Raw genomic sequence first — 19,653 nt, forward strand, 5'->3', positions numbered from 1 at the left:
GTGAGTAAATGATGACAGAATTTTCATTTTTGGGTGTACTATCCATTTAAGTGCATGCAAAAGGGGCTCAGTACATCTGTTGAATACTGATTTGATGATCATCTTACAGTATATGAGAGGGTAAGATTTCAGTGGCAGCTCAAATACTCACAGACACCAGGCGGTCTCCTTTCCTTAGCTCTCCACAAAGGTCTGCAGGGCCTCCAGCCAGGATGAAAGAGATAAAGATGCCCTCTCCATCCTCTCCACCCACAATGTTGAAGCCAAGCCCTGTAGAACCACGATGCAGTACCACCTTCCTGGGCTCTCTGCTTAAACAGAGAGAAAAAAAAAAAAAATCCAGACCTTATACATCCATATAAACACGTAACACAAAACTCACAGATCCTTTGAGTAGCATATACAAACTGTTTATATCTGTGTTAACATGATTTTAGTGTGATAAAATCACTTATTAACCTTTTCTGTGTAAAGTTATTGCCAATTTTACAACTTTTACAACTGTAAAAATAACAATTTAAACAACTTTACAGCTCAAATAATAAGCTAGTTTTACCAGAAGTAATGAAAGTGCTTTTATAAAATTATAAGCTTCACAGTTCTGCCTTTAAACCCTCAAAAAAATCGGCCACATTCACTTCCATTGTAAGTGCCTCACAGTAACCCTGATTTATTTTAAAGTAGGAACGAGTCAAAATAAATTTTTGTGGTAATCAACATTGTCACAAATGCTGTTGATTGAGCTTAACTTGTATTGAACCTGGAATATTCCTTTAACAAGAGACTAGTGTGCTAGACCTTGTCTGTGTAAAGTTTTATACAACACTTCAACTTCAATGATTTTCTATGGTAATCGATATTATGCAACAAATGCTGTCAATAGAGCTTTACTTGTACTGAAACTGAAACATTCCTTTAAGATTGTAGGATTAGTGTATATAACTGTAATCTTAGAGGCACTGCTGTCTGGTTCTACTCTATTGCACACAGCATTGTTCAACACCAAAAAACATCCTTGTGGCTTTTCGCTATAGCTCTGTATTAGAATACTGATACGGTCAAACGCCATTTTATAACATCAGCTTTTCCCTGTTAAAGACACATCAAAACAACATACTGTAACTCTGAAATACTCCCCCCAAAAACACATAGAATGCCACAAACATGCTTCCTTTGAGGCTACTGTACATGTTTGATTGCTGCACTACGTGTCAAATCCTCCAGTGCGGTAAAATTTGTTTTATGACATCACAACAAATACGAAATATGTATGTAATATTCTAACTCCATTAAACTCAATAACTGTTTGACCTTGAGACATAAAACCAACTGTAAAACACTCAGAATATTATTCTTTATATAGCACAAGACTTGTTTTGGGGAGTAAATGTTCAGTACTTTTTATACAGATATTTGTATCCCTATAAATCTATTAAACTCAATGACCATTTGACCTAGAGACATGAAACCAACTGCAAAACACTCAGAATATTATTCTGTATATAGCACAAGACTTGTTTTTGGGAGTAAATGTTCAGGACTTTTTTTATAGATTCAATTATCCCTATAAATCTATTAAACTCAATGACTATAGAATTATAATATCTGTATAAAAAGTAAAAATTTTTTAAGAACATTTCATATTTGTTGTGATGTCATAATATCAAAAGGTTAAATTGTTTAATTGATTTATAGGGCTTTCTTTGTGCTAGGCAAAGAAAACCTATTCATGCATTTCCAAGTTGTTTTGGCTTGAAAATGTCATAGGCATGGAGAGTTTAATGGGTATGATGATGTGCCATTGTTTTTATGAAAATGAACCAACACAAGTCGTGGATGGGCTAAATTTGGAGCTCATCAAATTGTTAAATCGGCAATGATGTGTCCAGTTTTGTCAAGTTTTCTTTTTTCTTGCTGGCATTTTTGGCAGTGTGATTTCATCTGCAATTTTGCCCTCATAAAGTGAGGCAATTCCTAAAGTTACCATGGATCAAACCCAGTAAAATCATCACAAGCACACTAATGGTACAACTGAGTGTTGATAAATGAAGTCATGAGAATCTGACCCCTTCGCCACCATGTGCTACTATCAGTTCAACCTCTCTCACTCTCTTTCAGTCATAGTATCCTGTAGGAAGATTCAGTCAATGACAACATTCAGTCACCTGCAAGCAGTGAGGAACTATGAAGACCTTGGGTAGCCGAGAAAGGAAAAATAAAGTAAGAAAGATATTCCAAAGAATGTCAATGACAGAGCTTCTCCCACCACAGGTGAGCACCTGTACATTTTTCATAACTTCTACCTCACCAGCCTTATGTAGACAAAGAATGGAGGCTGGGGAAAAGAGCGATCATGATCATGGACAAAAAGAGGACGATGATAAGGAAGAACAGAAAATGCAAAAAAGAGAGGACAGCTGCTGGGTACCAATGAGCATCTTGCCAAACTTATTTAAGGAATGAATGAATCACTTTAACTAGTCACATATATAACTCTGAATAAAAAGTGACATTATTGAGATGGTGAATTGTACCTGGAGGTGTCATCATCACCCATCACAGTCTTTGGGGTTGGAGAGTAGCGTCCAGAATGCACCGGGGGCAAGGGTTGGCTCAGATAGCTCGGAGGGCTGATATGGTTTTCCATATGCTGGGAATAAGCTGGGAAAGAGAGGGGAAAACAGACACATTAAAACAGAAACAAAAAGTTCACAGAACTTTCAGTCTTGGTCTGTATTGTCTATAAGCTTGCACCAAATGGTTCCACTATTCTGTACAAGTGTCTCCAATCCTCCAAACTTGCATAATTAAATTCTATTCAGCTTTTACCTTGTCAGAGGTTTGAAGCCCTAACAGAAAGAGCCGCACACTGACAGTAAATGATACCCTGGGCTGAGCTTTTAGCACCTGGGCCTCCACTGAGGCTCTGCTTACACAGATATCCATGTGGGGGAGTGAGACTCGGGGGTTATGGTGAAACTGAGCTTAAACTATCCTCATCTTACCCAGCTGTCTCTCTTTGTCTCTCAGTAAACATCTCATTTGATGCAGACAGTTAGCTGAGCACATGACAAAAGGCTGCCTGCCTTATCAGTACATCCTCAAATGAGCTCTGATAATAGTATGTTAGAGTGATATGTGCTTGCATAAAGATGGAATGATGGTAAGTGGGATGGCCACAACAAATAACCAAATGATGGCAAAATTCTCATCTCCAAATGTGGCACAGTGAGAAAGCTTTCGCTTCAAAAATAAATGCACAAATGAGATTAACAGGCTTTTTCTGAACTGAACCCAAACTGTATTTAGGTCTGTTTGTAAGTATTTACTGTCAGCAGTTACTGAAGCGTGCCCAATGTTGAATGGATATTTAAACATAATAAGGCTAAAAGACAGCAATGATAATAAACCTCTTCTAGAGTGTCCACTGGATGAAAAACTGCACCGGCAAGTGATAAGATGTGACACCACTGTAGCGGGACAAGACTAGATACTGTTTGTGCTCTCAAAGTCCAAGATTCAAATATTACAACGTACAATAGCATCTATGGAGAGAGAGAGACCTGTGTCTTGGGTAGGAAAAGACAATTTTAAGAAAGCATTTTTTTTTTCTTTCAAAAATGTTGTCAGTCAATTTTCTTTATCTTCATTTTTTTTAAAACAGCATGTAATAGTATAAAAAAATACAATAGCAATATTGTACTTATTCTGATCATCACAAAAACTTTTTTCCAGGCTGAAAGCAAAAATTTCTCCTAATGCAGGGGCTCCCAACATAACAGATTAAAGACTAGATCTAAAATCATAAAAGATGCTAAATCTAACACAGATAAATGGGTATTTCTTCAATATCGGGCATTTTTAGCACTGCAGACTAAAATGTCGAGTCTCATTAAAACTTTTTTCACACAGTTTTTTTTATTTATTAATTTTTTTATTTGTCTACAATGTCCAATGCACATGCGTCACAGGAGATTTGTAATTTTTTTTAAAGTCATGAAACTTCCCACCACTGGGTTTGACAGAATTCTGTGGTGAAAATGACATTTTAAATGTTTTTGACATAAAATAGTAGACTCCTCTGTCTTGCTAAGGCTAATTTCATAACAAAAATTTTATGTATCCTACATACACACCATCAAATAATATTTTCACACTTTTTGCATAATTTGGCAAAGTGACAGCTTGAAAAGCTGTCATAAGTGATATTTGCCTTGAATTTTCTTCAAACATCACTTGTCTCATATTTTATCTCAAACATGCTCTTTACTGACACATTTGTCAGCTTGCTTAACAAGTACACTAACTTTTTTAATAAATAAATAAAGTTTTTTTTTGCCCCAAAAGAAAAAAGCTGAAATCTGTTATAATAAAAATCAACCACTGGGACATAAAAGTGCCCGATGTTGAAGAAACACCCAAATATCATAAAAGATAACAGATAAAAAGGAATTCACTATGTGGCATTTTTTGCCCACACACTTGAAATATGTGCAGCCTTTTTGTCACTTTCTGTAGCATTTTGTGGCCTGAGCCCTGGCAAATTTTTTATCCTGGTGTATGGTGGTTTCGAGATGTATATTTGGATCAGGTAGCTTTCATCCCTACAGTACTGCACCGCGGACTTTAAAAGAATGAAAGGCTTATATGCAGAAACCTCGCTTTACCCTCAGGCAGAACAGAGCGGAACAGAGTGGCGCAATAAAAAAAGCTCGACAGATGGTGAAATGCATGCTTTATGGCTCTCTGTGGGGGCAAAAATATAATCTACTGACACGAAAAGTCTTCCCCTCTGCAGCACACTGACCAAATCAATCAGATCTCTGTGCCCTCAATACAAAAGTACATGCAAAAAGACAAATCACACTGTCTGATAAATGAATGCACACATTGTGTAAGTTATTTTGCTCAGTGCTATGTAAACAGTGCTATTTCCATTCTGGGTCAGGCTGCTGAATGATCGTGCACACTTATCAGAATTATTTCTCATTCATTAACTCAGGTTGGCTCTCTTTAGCTGGTGTGGCATAGTTCCACTTGCTGGCCTCTGCCCTGCATTAGGATATTGGTGCTTGGATTAGCAATACCAGCTTGACCATGTAATCCCAATCATGACTGAATTTGAATTTGTGATTTGTCTTTCACGCCTACAAGTCAAGCGGAGCAAAGCATCCTTGTCTGCTCTTCACTGTTTGTAAAGGGCCGGTCTTAGGGATGACCTCCCTCTTTCTGTAGTAACATCAACTCTGTCTCGTAAAGGTCTGTGACCATCACCCATTTAAACTGCTCATTATTTTCATGCTTTCATGTGCTTTTAAGTGTGCTTTCACTTCCTCCCCCTCCCACTGCCCCCACTGGTCTCTGTTCACATCATATTTTTTGGGTCCGAACCACGGTCTGATTACGTCATCAATGTGAGTAAAAGCAGCATCTATATACCTGTAATTAGGCAACAACTCAAGAAAACATCAGCTTCGCTATGTTATTAAAGTATTCATCTCTTTGGATTTACCACCAAAACTTTACATACACAAAATGACAATTATGTTAGTCTGCCACTGATGCATTGAATGTGCATTGATGTGAAAAATATTAGCGTTTGTCTGCCGCGAGCCCGTGGATGCATTGCAAGAGATGTGAAGAATGTGAACTGCTCTCTGAAGGTGATTTATTTGGACACAAGCTGGAATGAGAAATTCACTAAACCATAATAATTATGACCCGGAGCCTATAAATACACGAATTATTCATCATCAATAGCGGTACACTTCTGCGATTTAGTACTATTGCATTCATATTAGCAGCGAACCGCACCAGAGTTCACATGAACCGTACCCCAGACCACCTTTTCAAGCAGACTCGGGTGCGATTCGCGGGCGTGCACCCGAGTTCGGAAAACAGCGTTCACACAACCCAAATGAACCAAACTTTGACGTCATTCGAACTCGGTTTGCACCAAAAGTGCTAGTGTGAAAGCACCCTAAGGCATCAACATATCTTGACTCCTGCATGTTGAACTTTCATTGTATGGAGAAGAAAAAAAAAAAAAAAGGGAAAAAAAAATTAAAAATAATATATATATATATATATATATATATATATATATATATATATATATACACACACACACACACACACACACACACACACACATATTATATACATATATATATATATACATATATATATATATATATATATACATATATATATATATATATATATATATATATATACACACACTATATTGCCAAAAGTATTCACTCACCCATCCAAATAATTGAATTCAGGTGTTCCAATCACTTCCATGGTCACAGGTGTATAAAATGAAGCACCTAGGCATGCAGACTGCTTCTACAAACATTTGTGAAAGAATGGGCCGCTCTCAGGAGCTCAGTGAATTCCAGCGTGGTACTGTGATAGGATGCCACCTGTGCAACAAGTCCAGTTGTGAAATTTCCTCGCTACTAAATATTCCACAGTCAACTGTCAGTGGTATTATAACAAAGTGGAAGCGATTGGGAATGACAGCAACTCAGCCACGAAGTGGTAGGCCACGTAAAATGACAGAGCGGGGTCAGCGGATGCTGAGCCACATAGTGCGCAAAGGTCGCCAACTTTCTGCAGAGTCAATCGCTACAGACCTCCAAAGTTCATGTGGCCTTCAGATTAGCTCAAGAACAGTGCGTAGAGAGCTTCATGGAATGGGTTTCCATGGCCGAGCAGCTGCATCCAAGCCATACATCACCAAGTGCAATGCAAAGCGTCGGATGCAGTGGTGAAAAGCACGCCGCCACTGGACTCTAGAGCAGTGGAAACGCGTTCTCTGGAGTGACGAATCACGCTTCTCCATCTGGCAATCTGATGGACGAGTCTGGGTTTGGCGGTTGCCAGGAGAACGGTACTTGTCTGACTGCATTGTGCCAACTGTGAAGTTTGGTGGAGGGGGGATTATGGTGTGGGGTTGATTTTCAGGAGCTGGGCTTGGATTGGATTAAGAATGGGATGTCACTTAAGTTCATATGCGTCTAAAGGCAGATGAGCGAATACTTTTGGCAATACAGTGTATATATATATATCTGGTGCGGAGATATACATCTCAAAACCACAAGTCAGAAGTTTATATACACTTAGGTTGAAGTCATTAAAACTAATTTTTTTAACCACTCCACAGATTTAATATTAGCAAACTATAGTTTGGGCAATTCGTTTAGGACACGAGTAATTTTTCCAACAACTGTTTAGACAGACAGATTGTTTCACTTTTAATTGACTATAATCATAATTCCAGTGGGTCAGAAGGTTACACTAAGTTAACTGTGCCTTTAAGCAGCTTGGAAAATTCCAGAAAATTATGTCAAGCCTTTAGACAATTAGCCAATTAGCTTCTGATAGGAGGTGTACTGAATTGGAGGTGTACCTGTGGATGTATTTTAAGGCCTACCTTCAAACTCAGTGCCTCTTTGCTTGACATCATGGGAAAATCAAAAGAAATCAGCCAAGACCTCAGAAAAAATATTGTGGACCTCCACAAGTCTGGTTCATCATTAGGAGCAATTTCCAAATGACTGAAGGTACTTCGTTCATCTGTACAAAAAATAGTACGCAAGTATAAACACCACGGGACCACGCAGCCATCATACCACTCAGGAAGGAGACTCATTCTATCTCTTAGAAATGAACGTAGTTTGGTGCGAAAAGTGCAAATCAATCATGTGAATATTTTTTGTGAACATGCTGGAGGAAACAGGTAGACAAGTATCTATATCCACACTAAAACGCGTCCTATATCAACATAACCTGAAAGGCTGCTCAGCAAGGAAGAAGCCACTGCTCCAAAACAGCCATAAAAATGCCAGACTACAGTTTACAAGTAAACATGGGGACAAAGATCTTACTTTTTGGAGAAATGTCCTCTGGTCTAATTAAAAAAACTTTAACTGTTTGGCCATAATGACCATCGTTATGTTTGGAAGAAAAAGGATGAGGCTTGCAAGCCAAAGAACACCATCCCAACCGTGAAGCATGGGGGTGGCAGCATCATGTTGTGGGGGAGCTTTGCTGCAGGAGGTACTGGTGCACTTCACAAATTAGATGGCATCATGAGGAAGGAAAATTATGTGGATATATTGAAGCAACATCTCAAGACATCAGCCAGGAAGTTAAAGCTTGTGCAAATGGGTCTTCCAAATGGACAATGACCCCAAGCATACCTCCAGGTATTGGAGTGGCCATCACAAAGCCCTGACCTCAATCTGATAGAAAATTTGTGGGCAGAACTGAAAAAGCATGTGCGAGCAAGGAGGCCTACAAACCTGACACAGTTACACCAGTTCTGCTGGAAGAATGGGCCAAAATTCTAGCGACTTATTGTGAGAAACTTGTGGAAGGCTACCCAAAACGTTTGACCCAAGTTAAACAATTTAAAGGCAATGCTACCAGATACTAACAGAGTGTATGTAAACTTCTGACCCACTGGGAATGTGATGAAAGACACGAATGCTGAAATAAATCATTTTATTTAAAATTATTCTGACATTTCACATTCTTAAAATAAAGCAGTGATCTTACTGACCTAAGACAGGGAATGTTTTCTATGATTAAATGTCAGGAATTGTGAAGAACTGAGTTTAAATGTATTTGGCTAAGGTGTATGTAAACGTCTGACTTCAGCTGTATGTACACTACCGGTCAAAAGTTTTGAAACACAATCATTCTTTATTACAATCTTTTTTTCTTCACATTTTAGAATAATAGTAAAGTCATCAAAACTATGGAATAACATAAATGGAACTATGGGAATTATGTTGTGACTGAACAATTCCAAAATAAATCAAAACTGTGTTATATTTTAGCATCTTCAAAGCAGTCACCCTTTGCCTAGAATTTGCAGACATGTACTCTTGACATTTTCTCAAACAACTTCTTGAGGTATCACCCTGGGTTGCTTTTTAAACAGTATTGAAGGAGTTCCCAACTATGTTGGGCACTTATTGGCCACTTTTCTTTATTATTTGGTCCAAGTCATCAATTTCAAAAACTTTTTTTTATTTTTTATTAAATTTTAGTTTTATAATGAAATAAATTAATATGGTGGCACAATTATATTTTTGTCTACAAAACTAATTTCAAACATTTAAGCATACGCCTTCAGATCAAAAGATTTTTAAGATCATGAGAAACATTTCAGTCAAGTGTTTCAAAACTTTTGACCAGTAGTGTGTGTGTGTGTGTGTGTATATATATATATATATATATATATATATATATATATATATATATATATATATATATATATATATATATATTAGATTTTGCTATTTTGGAAGGAATTTGTACTTTAACTCACCAAATTTGCATTCAACTGATTACAAAGTATAGTCAGGACATTACTGATGTAAAAAACTTGAAAAATGTGAAAGTGATTTTTGATGAAATCTAGACAGGCCCCATTTCCAGCAGCCATCACTCCATCACCTTATCCTTGAGTAATCGTGCTAAATTGCTAATTTGGTACTAAAAAATCACTTACCATTATATCAAACACAGTTAAAAGCTATTTGGTTCGTAAAATGAAGCTTAACATTGTCTTTGTGTTTGTTTTTGAGTTGCCACAGTATGCAACAGACTGGCATGTCTTAAGGTCAATATCAGGTCAAAAATGGCAAAAAAGAAACAGCTTTCTCTAGAAACTCATCAGTCAATCATTGTTTTGAGGAATGAAGGCTATACAATGCTTGAAATTGCCAAAAAACTGAAGATTTCATACAAAAGTGTACACTACAGTCTTCAAAGGCAAAGGACAACTGGCTCTAACAAGGACAGAAAGAGATGCGGAAGGCCAGATGTACAACTACACAAGAGGATAAGTACATCAGAGTCTCTAGTTTGAGAAACAGACACCTCACATGTCCTCAGCTGACAGCTTCATTGAATTCTACCTGCTCAACACCAGTTTCATGTACAACAGTAAAGAGAAGACTCAGGGGTGCAGGCCTTATGGGAAGAATTGCAAAGAAAAAGCCACTTTTGAAACAGAAAAACAAAGAAAATGTTAGAGTGGGCAAAGAAACACAGACATAGGACAACAGATCATTGGAAAAGAGTGTTATGAATCTTAACCCTCTGGCGCATCCTGCTGGATTTTTTCCTCATAACAGCGGAAACAACTTAAAATACTCATTTTTGGGTATACAGATAAGTGTAAGACATCATTAGAAACTATAAAAGGTCTACTTTTATTTGTGTACACTCACAATAACAACAAAACCTTGTGCTTTTGTAAAATAAAGAAAATAAACAGGGTGCGCTTTCAGCTGTCTCTGTCTCCGCGAGCATCTTTCTGAAACACATCACAAAAATGAACTGAAACTCCGCAAATACTTATCCAGCCGAGGATATAATTTCGGATGAGTAAGTCTTTACTTACATTAGTTGACATGCTATTTTATATAAACATGTAAAATAGTACTCACAGTATTGAAATTTGAAATTTGTCCTAATAGGCAAGTTTTAGTTACATTTAAATGTTGTTTCTGCTAAAGCAGGTATTTAAATTGTATGCTGTATGATATAAAAATAATGATGAAGTAATGATGCTGAAAATTCAGCTTTGATCACAGGAATAAATAGCATTTTACAATATATTCAAATAGAAAAGTTATTTTAAATTGTAAAAATATTCCTAGTTTTTGCTGTATTTTGGATCAAATAAATGCAGTCTTTGTGAGCAGAAGAGACTTCTTTTAAAAAAATCTTACCGATCTAAAACTTTTAAACGGTAGTGTAGGTCTAAAGTTTTTAAGTAAAGTCTTTATGTAAAGAAAATGTATAGTCAGATTACTTCTTTTAACTTAAACTTGATTTTGTGAATAAGCTACAAACAATACATTCAATCATTAAGTCTCCTCACATTCATCCTCTCTCAGGGGAGGGGTCTTTGTCTCCTCAAGTGTGAATCACATCAATATTCATGATCATCCACGCCTCCTCACATATGGCCTTTCTAACACTAATTAATTGTAATTTTCTTACAAAAGTTAAATGACTATATTGTTTTGTATGAATGAGTGATCAGGATGGTTTTCACATCATTTTGTAGCAAAAACTCTAGGCTACAAGATCCAGTTCTCAAAAGTCTTGTGAACAAATGTTTAGTATGTGTTATATGGCCTTATTTCAGTGACTTAATTTTAGTTTTTTCAAAAACCACGCATAAACGTTATTTTCTCAAATATACAAACATTTACATACATGTTGCTCACATATTATTGTAGCCCAGTTTGATCTGAATACAGTGTTATCAGACTTTAGCCATTAATATGTTTTTAAGCAACTGAAAAAAGCACAAATGTCAAGGCATGTCAAAACTTCTCCAGGGCTCAAAATGCCCTCAGACCCCAGAGGGTTAAACCCATTGAGCTTTTGTGGGATCAGCTAGACTGTAAAGTGCGTGAGAAGTGCCCGACAAGACAGCCACATCTATGGCAAGTGCTACAGGAAGCGTGGAGTGAAATGTCACCTGAGTATCTAAACAAACTGACAGCTAGAATGCCAAGGATCTGCAAAGCTGTCATTGCTGCACGTGTAGGATTTTTGGATGAGAACTCTTTAAAGTAGTTTAAGAAGTTCTGAATTTTTTTTTTTTAAATTGTAATAGCAATTTTTCACATTATTAATGTCCTGACTATACATTGTGATCAGTTGAATGCCACTTTGGCGAATAAAAGTACCAATTTCTTTCCATAAGAGCAAATTCTGTACATCATTCCAAACTTTTGGCCGCCGGTGTGTGTGTATGTATACATATGTATATATATATATATGTGTGTATATATATATATATATATATATATATATATATATATATATATATATATATATATATATATATATATATATGTGTGTGTGTATATATATGTATATATATATATATATATATATATATATTTCCAGGCTTTCAATCTCTAACATTCTGTCTAACATTTCTTTTGTTTTCCATGGAGAAGAGAAAGTCATATGGGGTTGGACCAATATGAGGGTGAGTAAAGAAGACTGAATTGTCGTTGTTGGGTGAACTATCCCTTTAAGGTCAAGGACTCATTTTCTCTTCTAATAGTTTGAAACTGATTTCTGGGCCTATTATTTATCTGTGTCTAATAGGCCACACATTGAAACTGATATGGGGACGGTTTTGTTTAATTGCTCCATACACAAGGGGGATCAGAGCTAAGAGCAGAGTTGTCCTGGTTTTAACTTTGAGACGGGAGTTAACCTTAATTGTACTGGGGAACATGACGAGCATCCAGTTTAAGGATTAAAAATGAGAGTGTCTAAAGGGAGCTGTGAAGGGCGTATCAGAAGAGGCAGAGAGATCAAGAGCCCTTTATGATGAAAGCGTGTCTGATTGGATTGTGTGGTGACTTGTCTGTAAGTGTGGTACTGCCTGTCTGGGGTCAATCAGCCATTGGAGTGCTTAACAGTTGAGGATGAGGGTGGATGATTACATAAATGCACTGAAGGCTACCATAGGCTGGATCTGGATAACCTTCGGAGGTGACTCTCATAAAACAGGCTTAGGCTTATTGGGGAATTTTAAAACAGGAGAGATACACAAGCACATTTTGTCCAACATTCCCATCCATCTTCATATTCAAAACACTGGAGTAGGCACTGGTTTGTCAGGGTGTGCAAATGCCAGCAAAAACATCAACTTACACACTGATGCATAATAGTATTTTAATAAGTTTATGCTATTGAATTCAGATTACTGTGTCATAATTCATAATTGTGTGTATATATAATCAAAATAAATAATTTCTTCCTATCTTCCCCAGTTACGATATATTATGCATATTAAGGAATATTTGGGTACTGCAACGCACTTTTACGTGATGAATAATTGTTCATAATATGTTATAGGCCGACACCATTAAATAGTTCATTCTTTTTATTATCTCTCTGTTTCAATTATTGGTTCAATGAACGTTCCCGTTAGGTGATATGCAAATCTATTAGCTTATTCAATGCTCTACTTACCATCTGTTTGTGTTGGTTTGCATTAAGTCAGACAAGATTACTTAATTTCGGGGTCATTTCTTTCACCTTCAGTGGCATTTTTGCTCTGAGCCTTTGTTAATTTCTGACCCTGGTTCAGACCAAAAGCGTTCTTGAGCTAAAAAAGCAAGATGCAGCACAATAAATAAGGCAGAACGCAGGTGTCTCAAGAGGTGTTTTTAACAGTTGAAGTTCTTTTACAGCATCTAAAAACACAGCAAAATGTGGCAAAAAGACATTAATCTAGCACGTTTAAATGAAAAACAATTGAAACGAGGACAGAGGAAGCTTTATAAGAAGGCTTGAGCGAGGATGCGCAGGTTGATTCTATGTGGAAATATTTTGTGCAAAGCACCTGATGCGCGCATAAATTCTCCTCCCCTTCACATTTGACACAATAGTTTGAATTCATGTTTCACCACTGTTTTAATAAACTGTATTCTTTGCTTACATGCTTCGACAGTGCATCTTTAATTATTATGTTTTATTCTTAATATATCAATTAATGAAATTTGAACAACATTATGACAAGAGCCCCGAGGTCATGCAGCTGCGCAAAGGTGAAAATGAAATGACGCTTGAATGAGTGGGACATTTCATTTTACAAATACATTTCACTCGGAATCCTCCGTCCTCACTTCCATTCCTTGCATCTTTTCCTCGTATCCTAAGAGGGTGATGACAGGACGTGAAGGAAAGGATGCAAGGAAAGGAACAGTTTTTTTTTAGAAATGAGAAGCCAAAGACGAGAGAGTCGCTGCATTGTTTCTTTGCCAGTTCAGCACTATGATTGATATTGTGTCTTTTTTTGTTTTTGATCAACAAATGCCAGTAGAGAACATAAGACGCAGTCACATTCATGGTTTAACCCTGGTTTGAAAGCACGATTAGAGCTTGTTGCCTGTCGCCCTTCAGAGAAACGTGCCATGGGGTACACGCTTCCACCTATGCTTGTGCTGCTCTTATCATGGACGCGATCGGCCAAACAAAATGCTTGTTCATCTAACACTTACGTTTTCCAAATCGTTCACATGGATGTATAGTCTACTTCATCTTTAACTCAGATTACGCAAAAAAACGCAATTTTACCGTTTTGTACAGCTAATGCGCATGCGCAATCTCGAGTTGATTGGCAGGTGATTTCTGCACCTAAAAGGTGATTGGCTATTTTACCTGTAAGGCGGGACTTCCTTTCTACATCCATTGACCGTTGGGCATCCCAATTTCTCCCATTCATTTTAATAGAAGTGGCCCGGCTCTGCTAAATACTCTGTTTTGACAAGCAGGAAATGTTCATGGAACAATGATGTCACTTGACGTGACCAACGAACAGTCCTTGAAATGGTAGTGCAAATTGTTCTTTCATTTAGATTTGTGTCCAGCATATTGTGGGAAATAATTACGAATTATTCCAAAATAATTTACTACAATTTCAAGACAAAATATTAAACCTAATATTTGGATACACTAAAAGCCCTACCTAACCTACTCCACTGATAAAACTTTCATTAATTTGTTTAGTCAAGTCATTATAATGTAACACAGAGTTGAAAAAAATATTTTTAGCCCTGAAATAAATGCAACTGGTGTTAATGGTTCCCTTCACTTTATTCTGCTTCAGTTTATGCACACCCAGAGCTTCATTTCTGGCTATGCCACTGCTTCAAAAGTTAAAATGCTAAACAGGTTGTCCAAACAGATGATTGATGATCATGGGGCTGCAAGGCTCAAGTCCCTGTTGCATAATTCCAGCCAGGCTCACACCTCTCAACACAACATCCACAGTTACAGACAGCATCATGGAATGATCTCTGAATTTCATGATATGCCTTTGACGTTGAGTCATACAACTCAAAGTATATAAATACACACAGGATCAGTCTCTCTTCCATCTTGTTTTGATTTTCACGCGGCACCTCCCACGTCCGAATAAATCATCCGTATTATCTGGTAATCATTGGCTGTGTTTAAAAAAAAAAAAACAGAGTCAAAGTTGAAACTGTTTTAACTTTTCACATGTCCCGCTTCAATGCTTGAACAGCCAGCAATGAGCGTCCGGGAGGTAGCTGTTGCTTGAGGTTTTGCTTGATAGAGTTCAACACACTGTAGAACGTTGAAACGAACCATGTAAAAGGACATATTCATCTGTGCTTGCCCTGACTTCATCAAAGAGACGTAAATCAGGTTCATTGACACATAAGAATGATGTTCTCTTCAAAGCAATTTCACATTTTCGAGCCAGGTCACAGCCCTTAGCATTAGTCAGAGTCAATAGTCCCATGTTGGAGGGCAGGAAGACATAAGGGGGGGCATTTGTGCAGTTGTACCTACATTTCCTCTGGACTCAGACACAACATAGGTTTTAATGGCTATGGGGGCTGTGTGTTCAGACAAGAGTAATCGATAGTAGTTTAGTCCTCTCCTCTGTGGGCTATTAGTACTCCCGCTGGCAGGGCAACGAACAGAGCACAGATCAATACACTCACTGCTGGGCATAGGCCTCACACCACAACAGTCTGTACGAGTACAACAGTTTATCTTTTTTTTCTCCTTTGACATTTCACGGCTTTTACAAATGAGCAAGCAGCACTGCAGCTAGATGTTTCCATTGAGGAATCATAAAAGAGAGCAGTCGAGACTGGGGATGTTTTGAGGAAGTTATGAGTGGTTTTAATGCATTCTATAACTTCTTAAAAAGTTACCTACCTCATTATTCTTATAATGGTAGGTGTACTGTTAGTAAACTTTAGTGCTTTATATACTGTACACTATATGGCCAAAAGTATTTGTACATTCATATGTACAAATACTTACATGCATATGTTTAGCATTCATATGCATGTAAAGCATTTACATTTAAAACAATGGGCATTAAAGGGAGTTTGCCATCCCCAACAGCTTCCAATCTTCTGGAAAGGGGAAGCACAAAATTCTCTAGAATCATTGTATACCATAGTATAAGGATTTAGTCCCCTAGCCTGTCCCCATGGATACCTAAGGTCATTTTTGGTACCAGCTTGTGTTAGATTTTCATTAACTCATCTCCATTAATACTGAAGAAGAATGCAGAAGAAACATTGCTGGTTCTTGAGCAGGAGTTTCCATTTAGTTTGAGTGTGTTATAATAACTGGCGATCTGGTGCTGGGGTGTGTTATATTGAATGCTAGGATAAATGCACATTGCAGCTCAAGCCCATTAAAGTTGGATGGATTTTGATTGGCTGTCAATGTTTTTATCATCCATCAGCTGGAAGAAAATTGCTCTGAAAGTGATCCCAACGATATCGTTCCTTAGTGAAGTTATCGTTATAGTTGTGGTATGGACTCCACTATTCTTTAGAGTTAGAATGATTTTTAAAACTTTATTAAGTTATTGTTACAGTTATCGTTCTTGGTGTAAACGGGCCATAAAGAATGTGATTTATATAGCTGATCTTAGGTGGGTCATTGAATAGAGGAACTCACAGTTGGTGATGTCAGGAGGGGCAAAACTGTCATTCATAAAGACACTATTGGGTTTAGCCACTTTCAAGTAGACCACGTCTGGAGTATTTTTCAAGGCAGTCACGGCATGCTCATGGGTAACCTCCTCCAGGCAGGAGCTATTCACCTAAGACACACCAATACACACAGAAAAACTTCAGTCTCTTTAACAAGTACATAGTCATCAACAACATAGAATACAGACTACTGATATGTTCTTACTGCAAGAAGTTTGTCTCCTATTTGCAGCCTCCCGTCTTTGTGTGCAGCTCCACCTTCAATAATCTTAGTGACGTAGATGCTATTGTCCCCTGGGATGTGTTGATTTTCAACACCCCCTGCTATACTAAAACCAAGACCTGTGATCCAAACAAAAGCAAAGGGTTAACTAATGATGATATCACAAGACACATATTAACCTGTGATATATTTGGCATTATGACCTATTACATCTCAACATTCAAAAAAACCATCAGATAAAATTAGAAAAAAATCTGTTTATTTAAACCTCCTAAACATTCTATTGTGCTATACTTAACATTCTCAAACACAAAACAACATAAAAAAAAAAAATGTCATCATGTACTCTTTAAATTCCAAGAACAGAAAAATAAACCGAGGTAAATTATTGCAAAAAGACAAAACAGTCTATAAAACCAAGGGAGGGGAATGTTTCCATGGCAACAGCAGCTTAAAGTCTTTACTGTGTTGTGGAAAACACTGCAGTATGTTGTGGCTGGCCTTAAAATAGCACCATCGTGTGCATATGCCTGTGTAGAAGAATTGCTTGATGGGGAGAATGTGCATAGAATGTGCAATGCCGAACCATTGTACACTCTCAACTCTGAGCGGATATTAATCCCAAGAAGTGATTTAGCAGCACTCCTGCTTCTTTCACAGCATTACACTGAGGATTAGAGGATCAGATGGAGAACAAGGAATAATAAACACCTAGAATACTGCACATTTCATCTTGTGAAACTGAAACTTTGTTCTTCAGTTTGTTATTTGTCCTTGTTGATGCAGGAGTCGTCATAATAATAACTTTATTCATAGCGATTTATTTCCAGGTTTACTTACACATTCATCTGCTTCAATAACCTATGTAACTGCAGGGGACAAAGAGCTGCCATTAGTTTGGGATCTTAATTGATAGGTTTTGAAACATGGGACATGGATACTATGCTCTACGCTTAATGTATTTTTTAAACACTGGTTTAAAGCCTTTTTTATCTCTGGGTTAAACAATGTTTTACACTTGAAAGGGTTTTTTAACGCAAGGTTTTTTTAAAAGGTAAAAGAATGTTACAACAAGTCATTTAGCAACTGACAACCAATCCTAAACTAATAATGCTTGCTTATTAAATATTTATGCTCATTGCACTATTGCAGAAACTTTCACAAGAAGTCTTAAGTTTCAGTATCAGATGGAAACAGTCAAAAATGTCACATACCGATGGTAAACATATTAGCTGGATCAATGAAAAAACATAACTTTACACAGATTATGTTAGTAAGCAATTTTATCACACTAAATCATGTTAATTTGTGTAATGTTTACGTCTTGCGGCTTTACTTTTTGTACTTTTTTACTTTTTTTTTTTTTTTTAAATGAGGGATAGGCAGAAATTTTCTTTTGTGGTAATTAACATTATGCCACACATGCTGTTAATTGAGCTTAACTTTTACTAAACCCAGTCCAGAACATTCCTTTTATCACTTACTGAGGGTGAAGTATGAATACTGTGAAACGTGAACAAAATAACCCAGGATTGGGTTAAGCCAGGGTTAAAAAATTATCTAATTATAACTATTTTATGTGCTTTGTGGAACTGCGTATAAGAAATCCTGAATGGAAACGCTTGAATACGAATAAACTCTCATAATTCGCTTAAAATTTAATGCGCTAGAAGGTGGATTTTCTAGAGTTTCACATTAGAAATGCACATTAAGGTGATGGAAACAGTTTATTCGCATAACAATGACGTGTTTTGACCATTCGTGTACGTGTTATGAGTGTGCGATAGCTTGATGTGAATGGCCCAATGAAAAATGAGACCGTGGCACACAATTCTTTTAACATAGCCCTTGACATTCAGAACCATTTATCCCACAGCTGGCTGTTAGTGTGGGTCCTCAAATCAGCCAGGACTGTGTTTCCCAAAAGCATCACAAGCTAAGTAGATCATAGAAACCATTGGTGCCAATGGTCTCTACGATCAACTTAAGCTTGTAATACTTTTGGGAAACGCAGCCCAGACAGTTCTGAGCGCATGCCCTCCCAGGTATGCAAAGGCTGGCGGCGTGTAGGCATCGCAGCCATTTCTGCCCTCATTATATCAGATTAGTGCCTGACCGATTTATCGGTATCGCCGTATATGTTTTTCGATATGCGCAGATATGAAAACGTTTTTTTTTTTTTTTCAGAACATATAATGCAGAAAACAATGCTTGGGGTGATTTAGAATTGGTGTCATAACGTAGTTTGACCAGCAGAGCGCGCTTCGACTCCACTGTTTACAGAGCTGAGCTGATGGTGGTTCTGCAGACAGTGCGGAGGTAAGCGGTGTCTTCATGGTAAGTTGCTAACTAGTTTGTGAAATACATACTGTAAAGTTAATAAACAATGACCCCATCATTTTCCCTTTTCAATATAACTAATATAATGTTAACCCTGTCCCTGACAACCATTTCACTCATGTTTATCACATCTGTTTGCTGTTAGCCAGCTATAGTTAGTCAGTGCAGTCAGTAACATAGCAGATTGAAAAGTAAGCATCGCAGCATCTTTGGTGCGGTGGTGGATTGTGTCTGTTAATTTCATGCTACATTGTTACCTAGCTGGTGAGAAGCAATGCTGGAAAGTAAATAAACAACGTCCATCTTTTACTCTCCGTGACAACGAGCTTATAGCTAACTAGCTAACCACGTAGCTACTTTCATACCTTGTCAGCTGAGTGGAAGCTAATGTGTAAACATCTATTCACCAAACTGTTTGGTACTCCCTACAATCGAACAATTCCAGTCACTGAATTTACAAAATATAATATTTAAAAGTCTGTTTATCCAGTTTCCCCTGAACTTGTATACCAGAATACGGTGTAACACCGCTGC

At 37.3% G+C, this 19,653-nt stretch overlaps 1 protein-coding gene across 23 annotated transcripts in view; it reads right to left on the minus strand.

Annotated features, from left to right (window-relative positions):
* Positions 1 to 19,653, minus strand: part of LOC127441476 (discs large homolog 1-like protein) — a 151,817-nt gene that overhangs the window by 23,173 nt on the left and 108,991 nt on the right. For 12 of the 23 annotated variants that reach the window (XM_051698949.1, XM_051698947.1, XM_051698951.1 and 9 more), the window contains 4 exons: positions 16,762 to 16,898; positions 16,522 to 16,666; positions 2,535 to 2,661; positions 152 to 308 (listed from right to left, as the gene is read on the minus strand). In XM_051698949.1, the coding sequence (XP_051554909.1) occupies positions 152 to 308; positions 2,535 to 2,661; positions 16,522 to 16,666; positions 16,762 to 16,898 (566 nt within the window). Of the gene's footprint in view, positions 1 to 151; positions 312 to 2,534; positions 2,662 to 16,521; positions 16,667 to 16,761; positions 16,899 to 19,653 lie in introns of all 23 variants that reach the window. The other 11 variants (XM_051698948.1, XM_051698946.1, XM_051698953.1 and 8 more) reach the window with 1 other exon arrangement.

This window comes from Myxocyprinus asiaticus, chromosome 5 (genome assembly GCF_019703515.2).
Source record: "Myxocyprinus asiaticus isolate MX2 ecotype Aquarium Trade chromosome 5, UBuf_Myxa_2, whole genome shotgun sequence".
In the NCBI taxonomy this organism is placed as follows: domain Eukaryota; kingdom Metazoa; phylum Chordata; class Actinopteri; order Cypriniformes; family Catostomidae; genus Myxocyprinus; species Myxocyprinus asiaticus.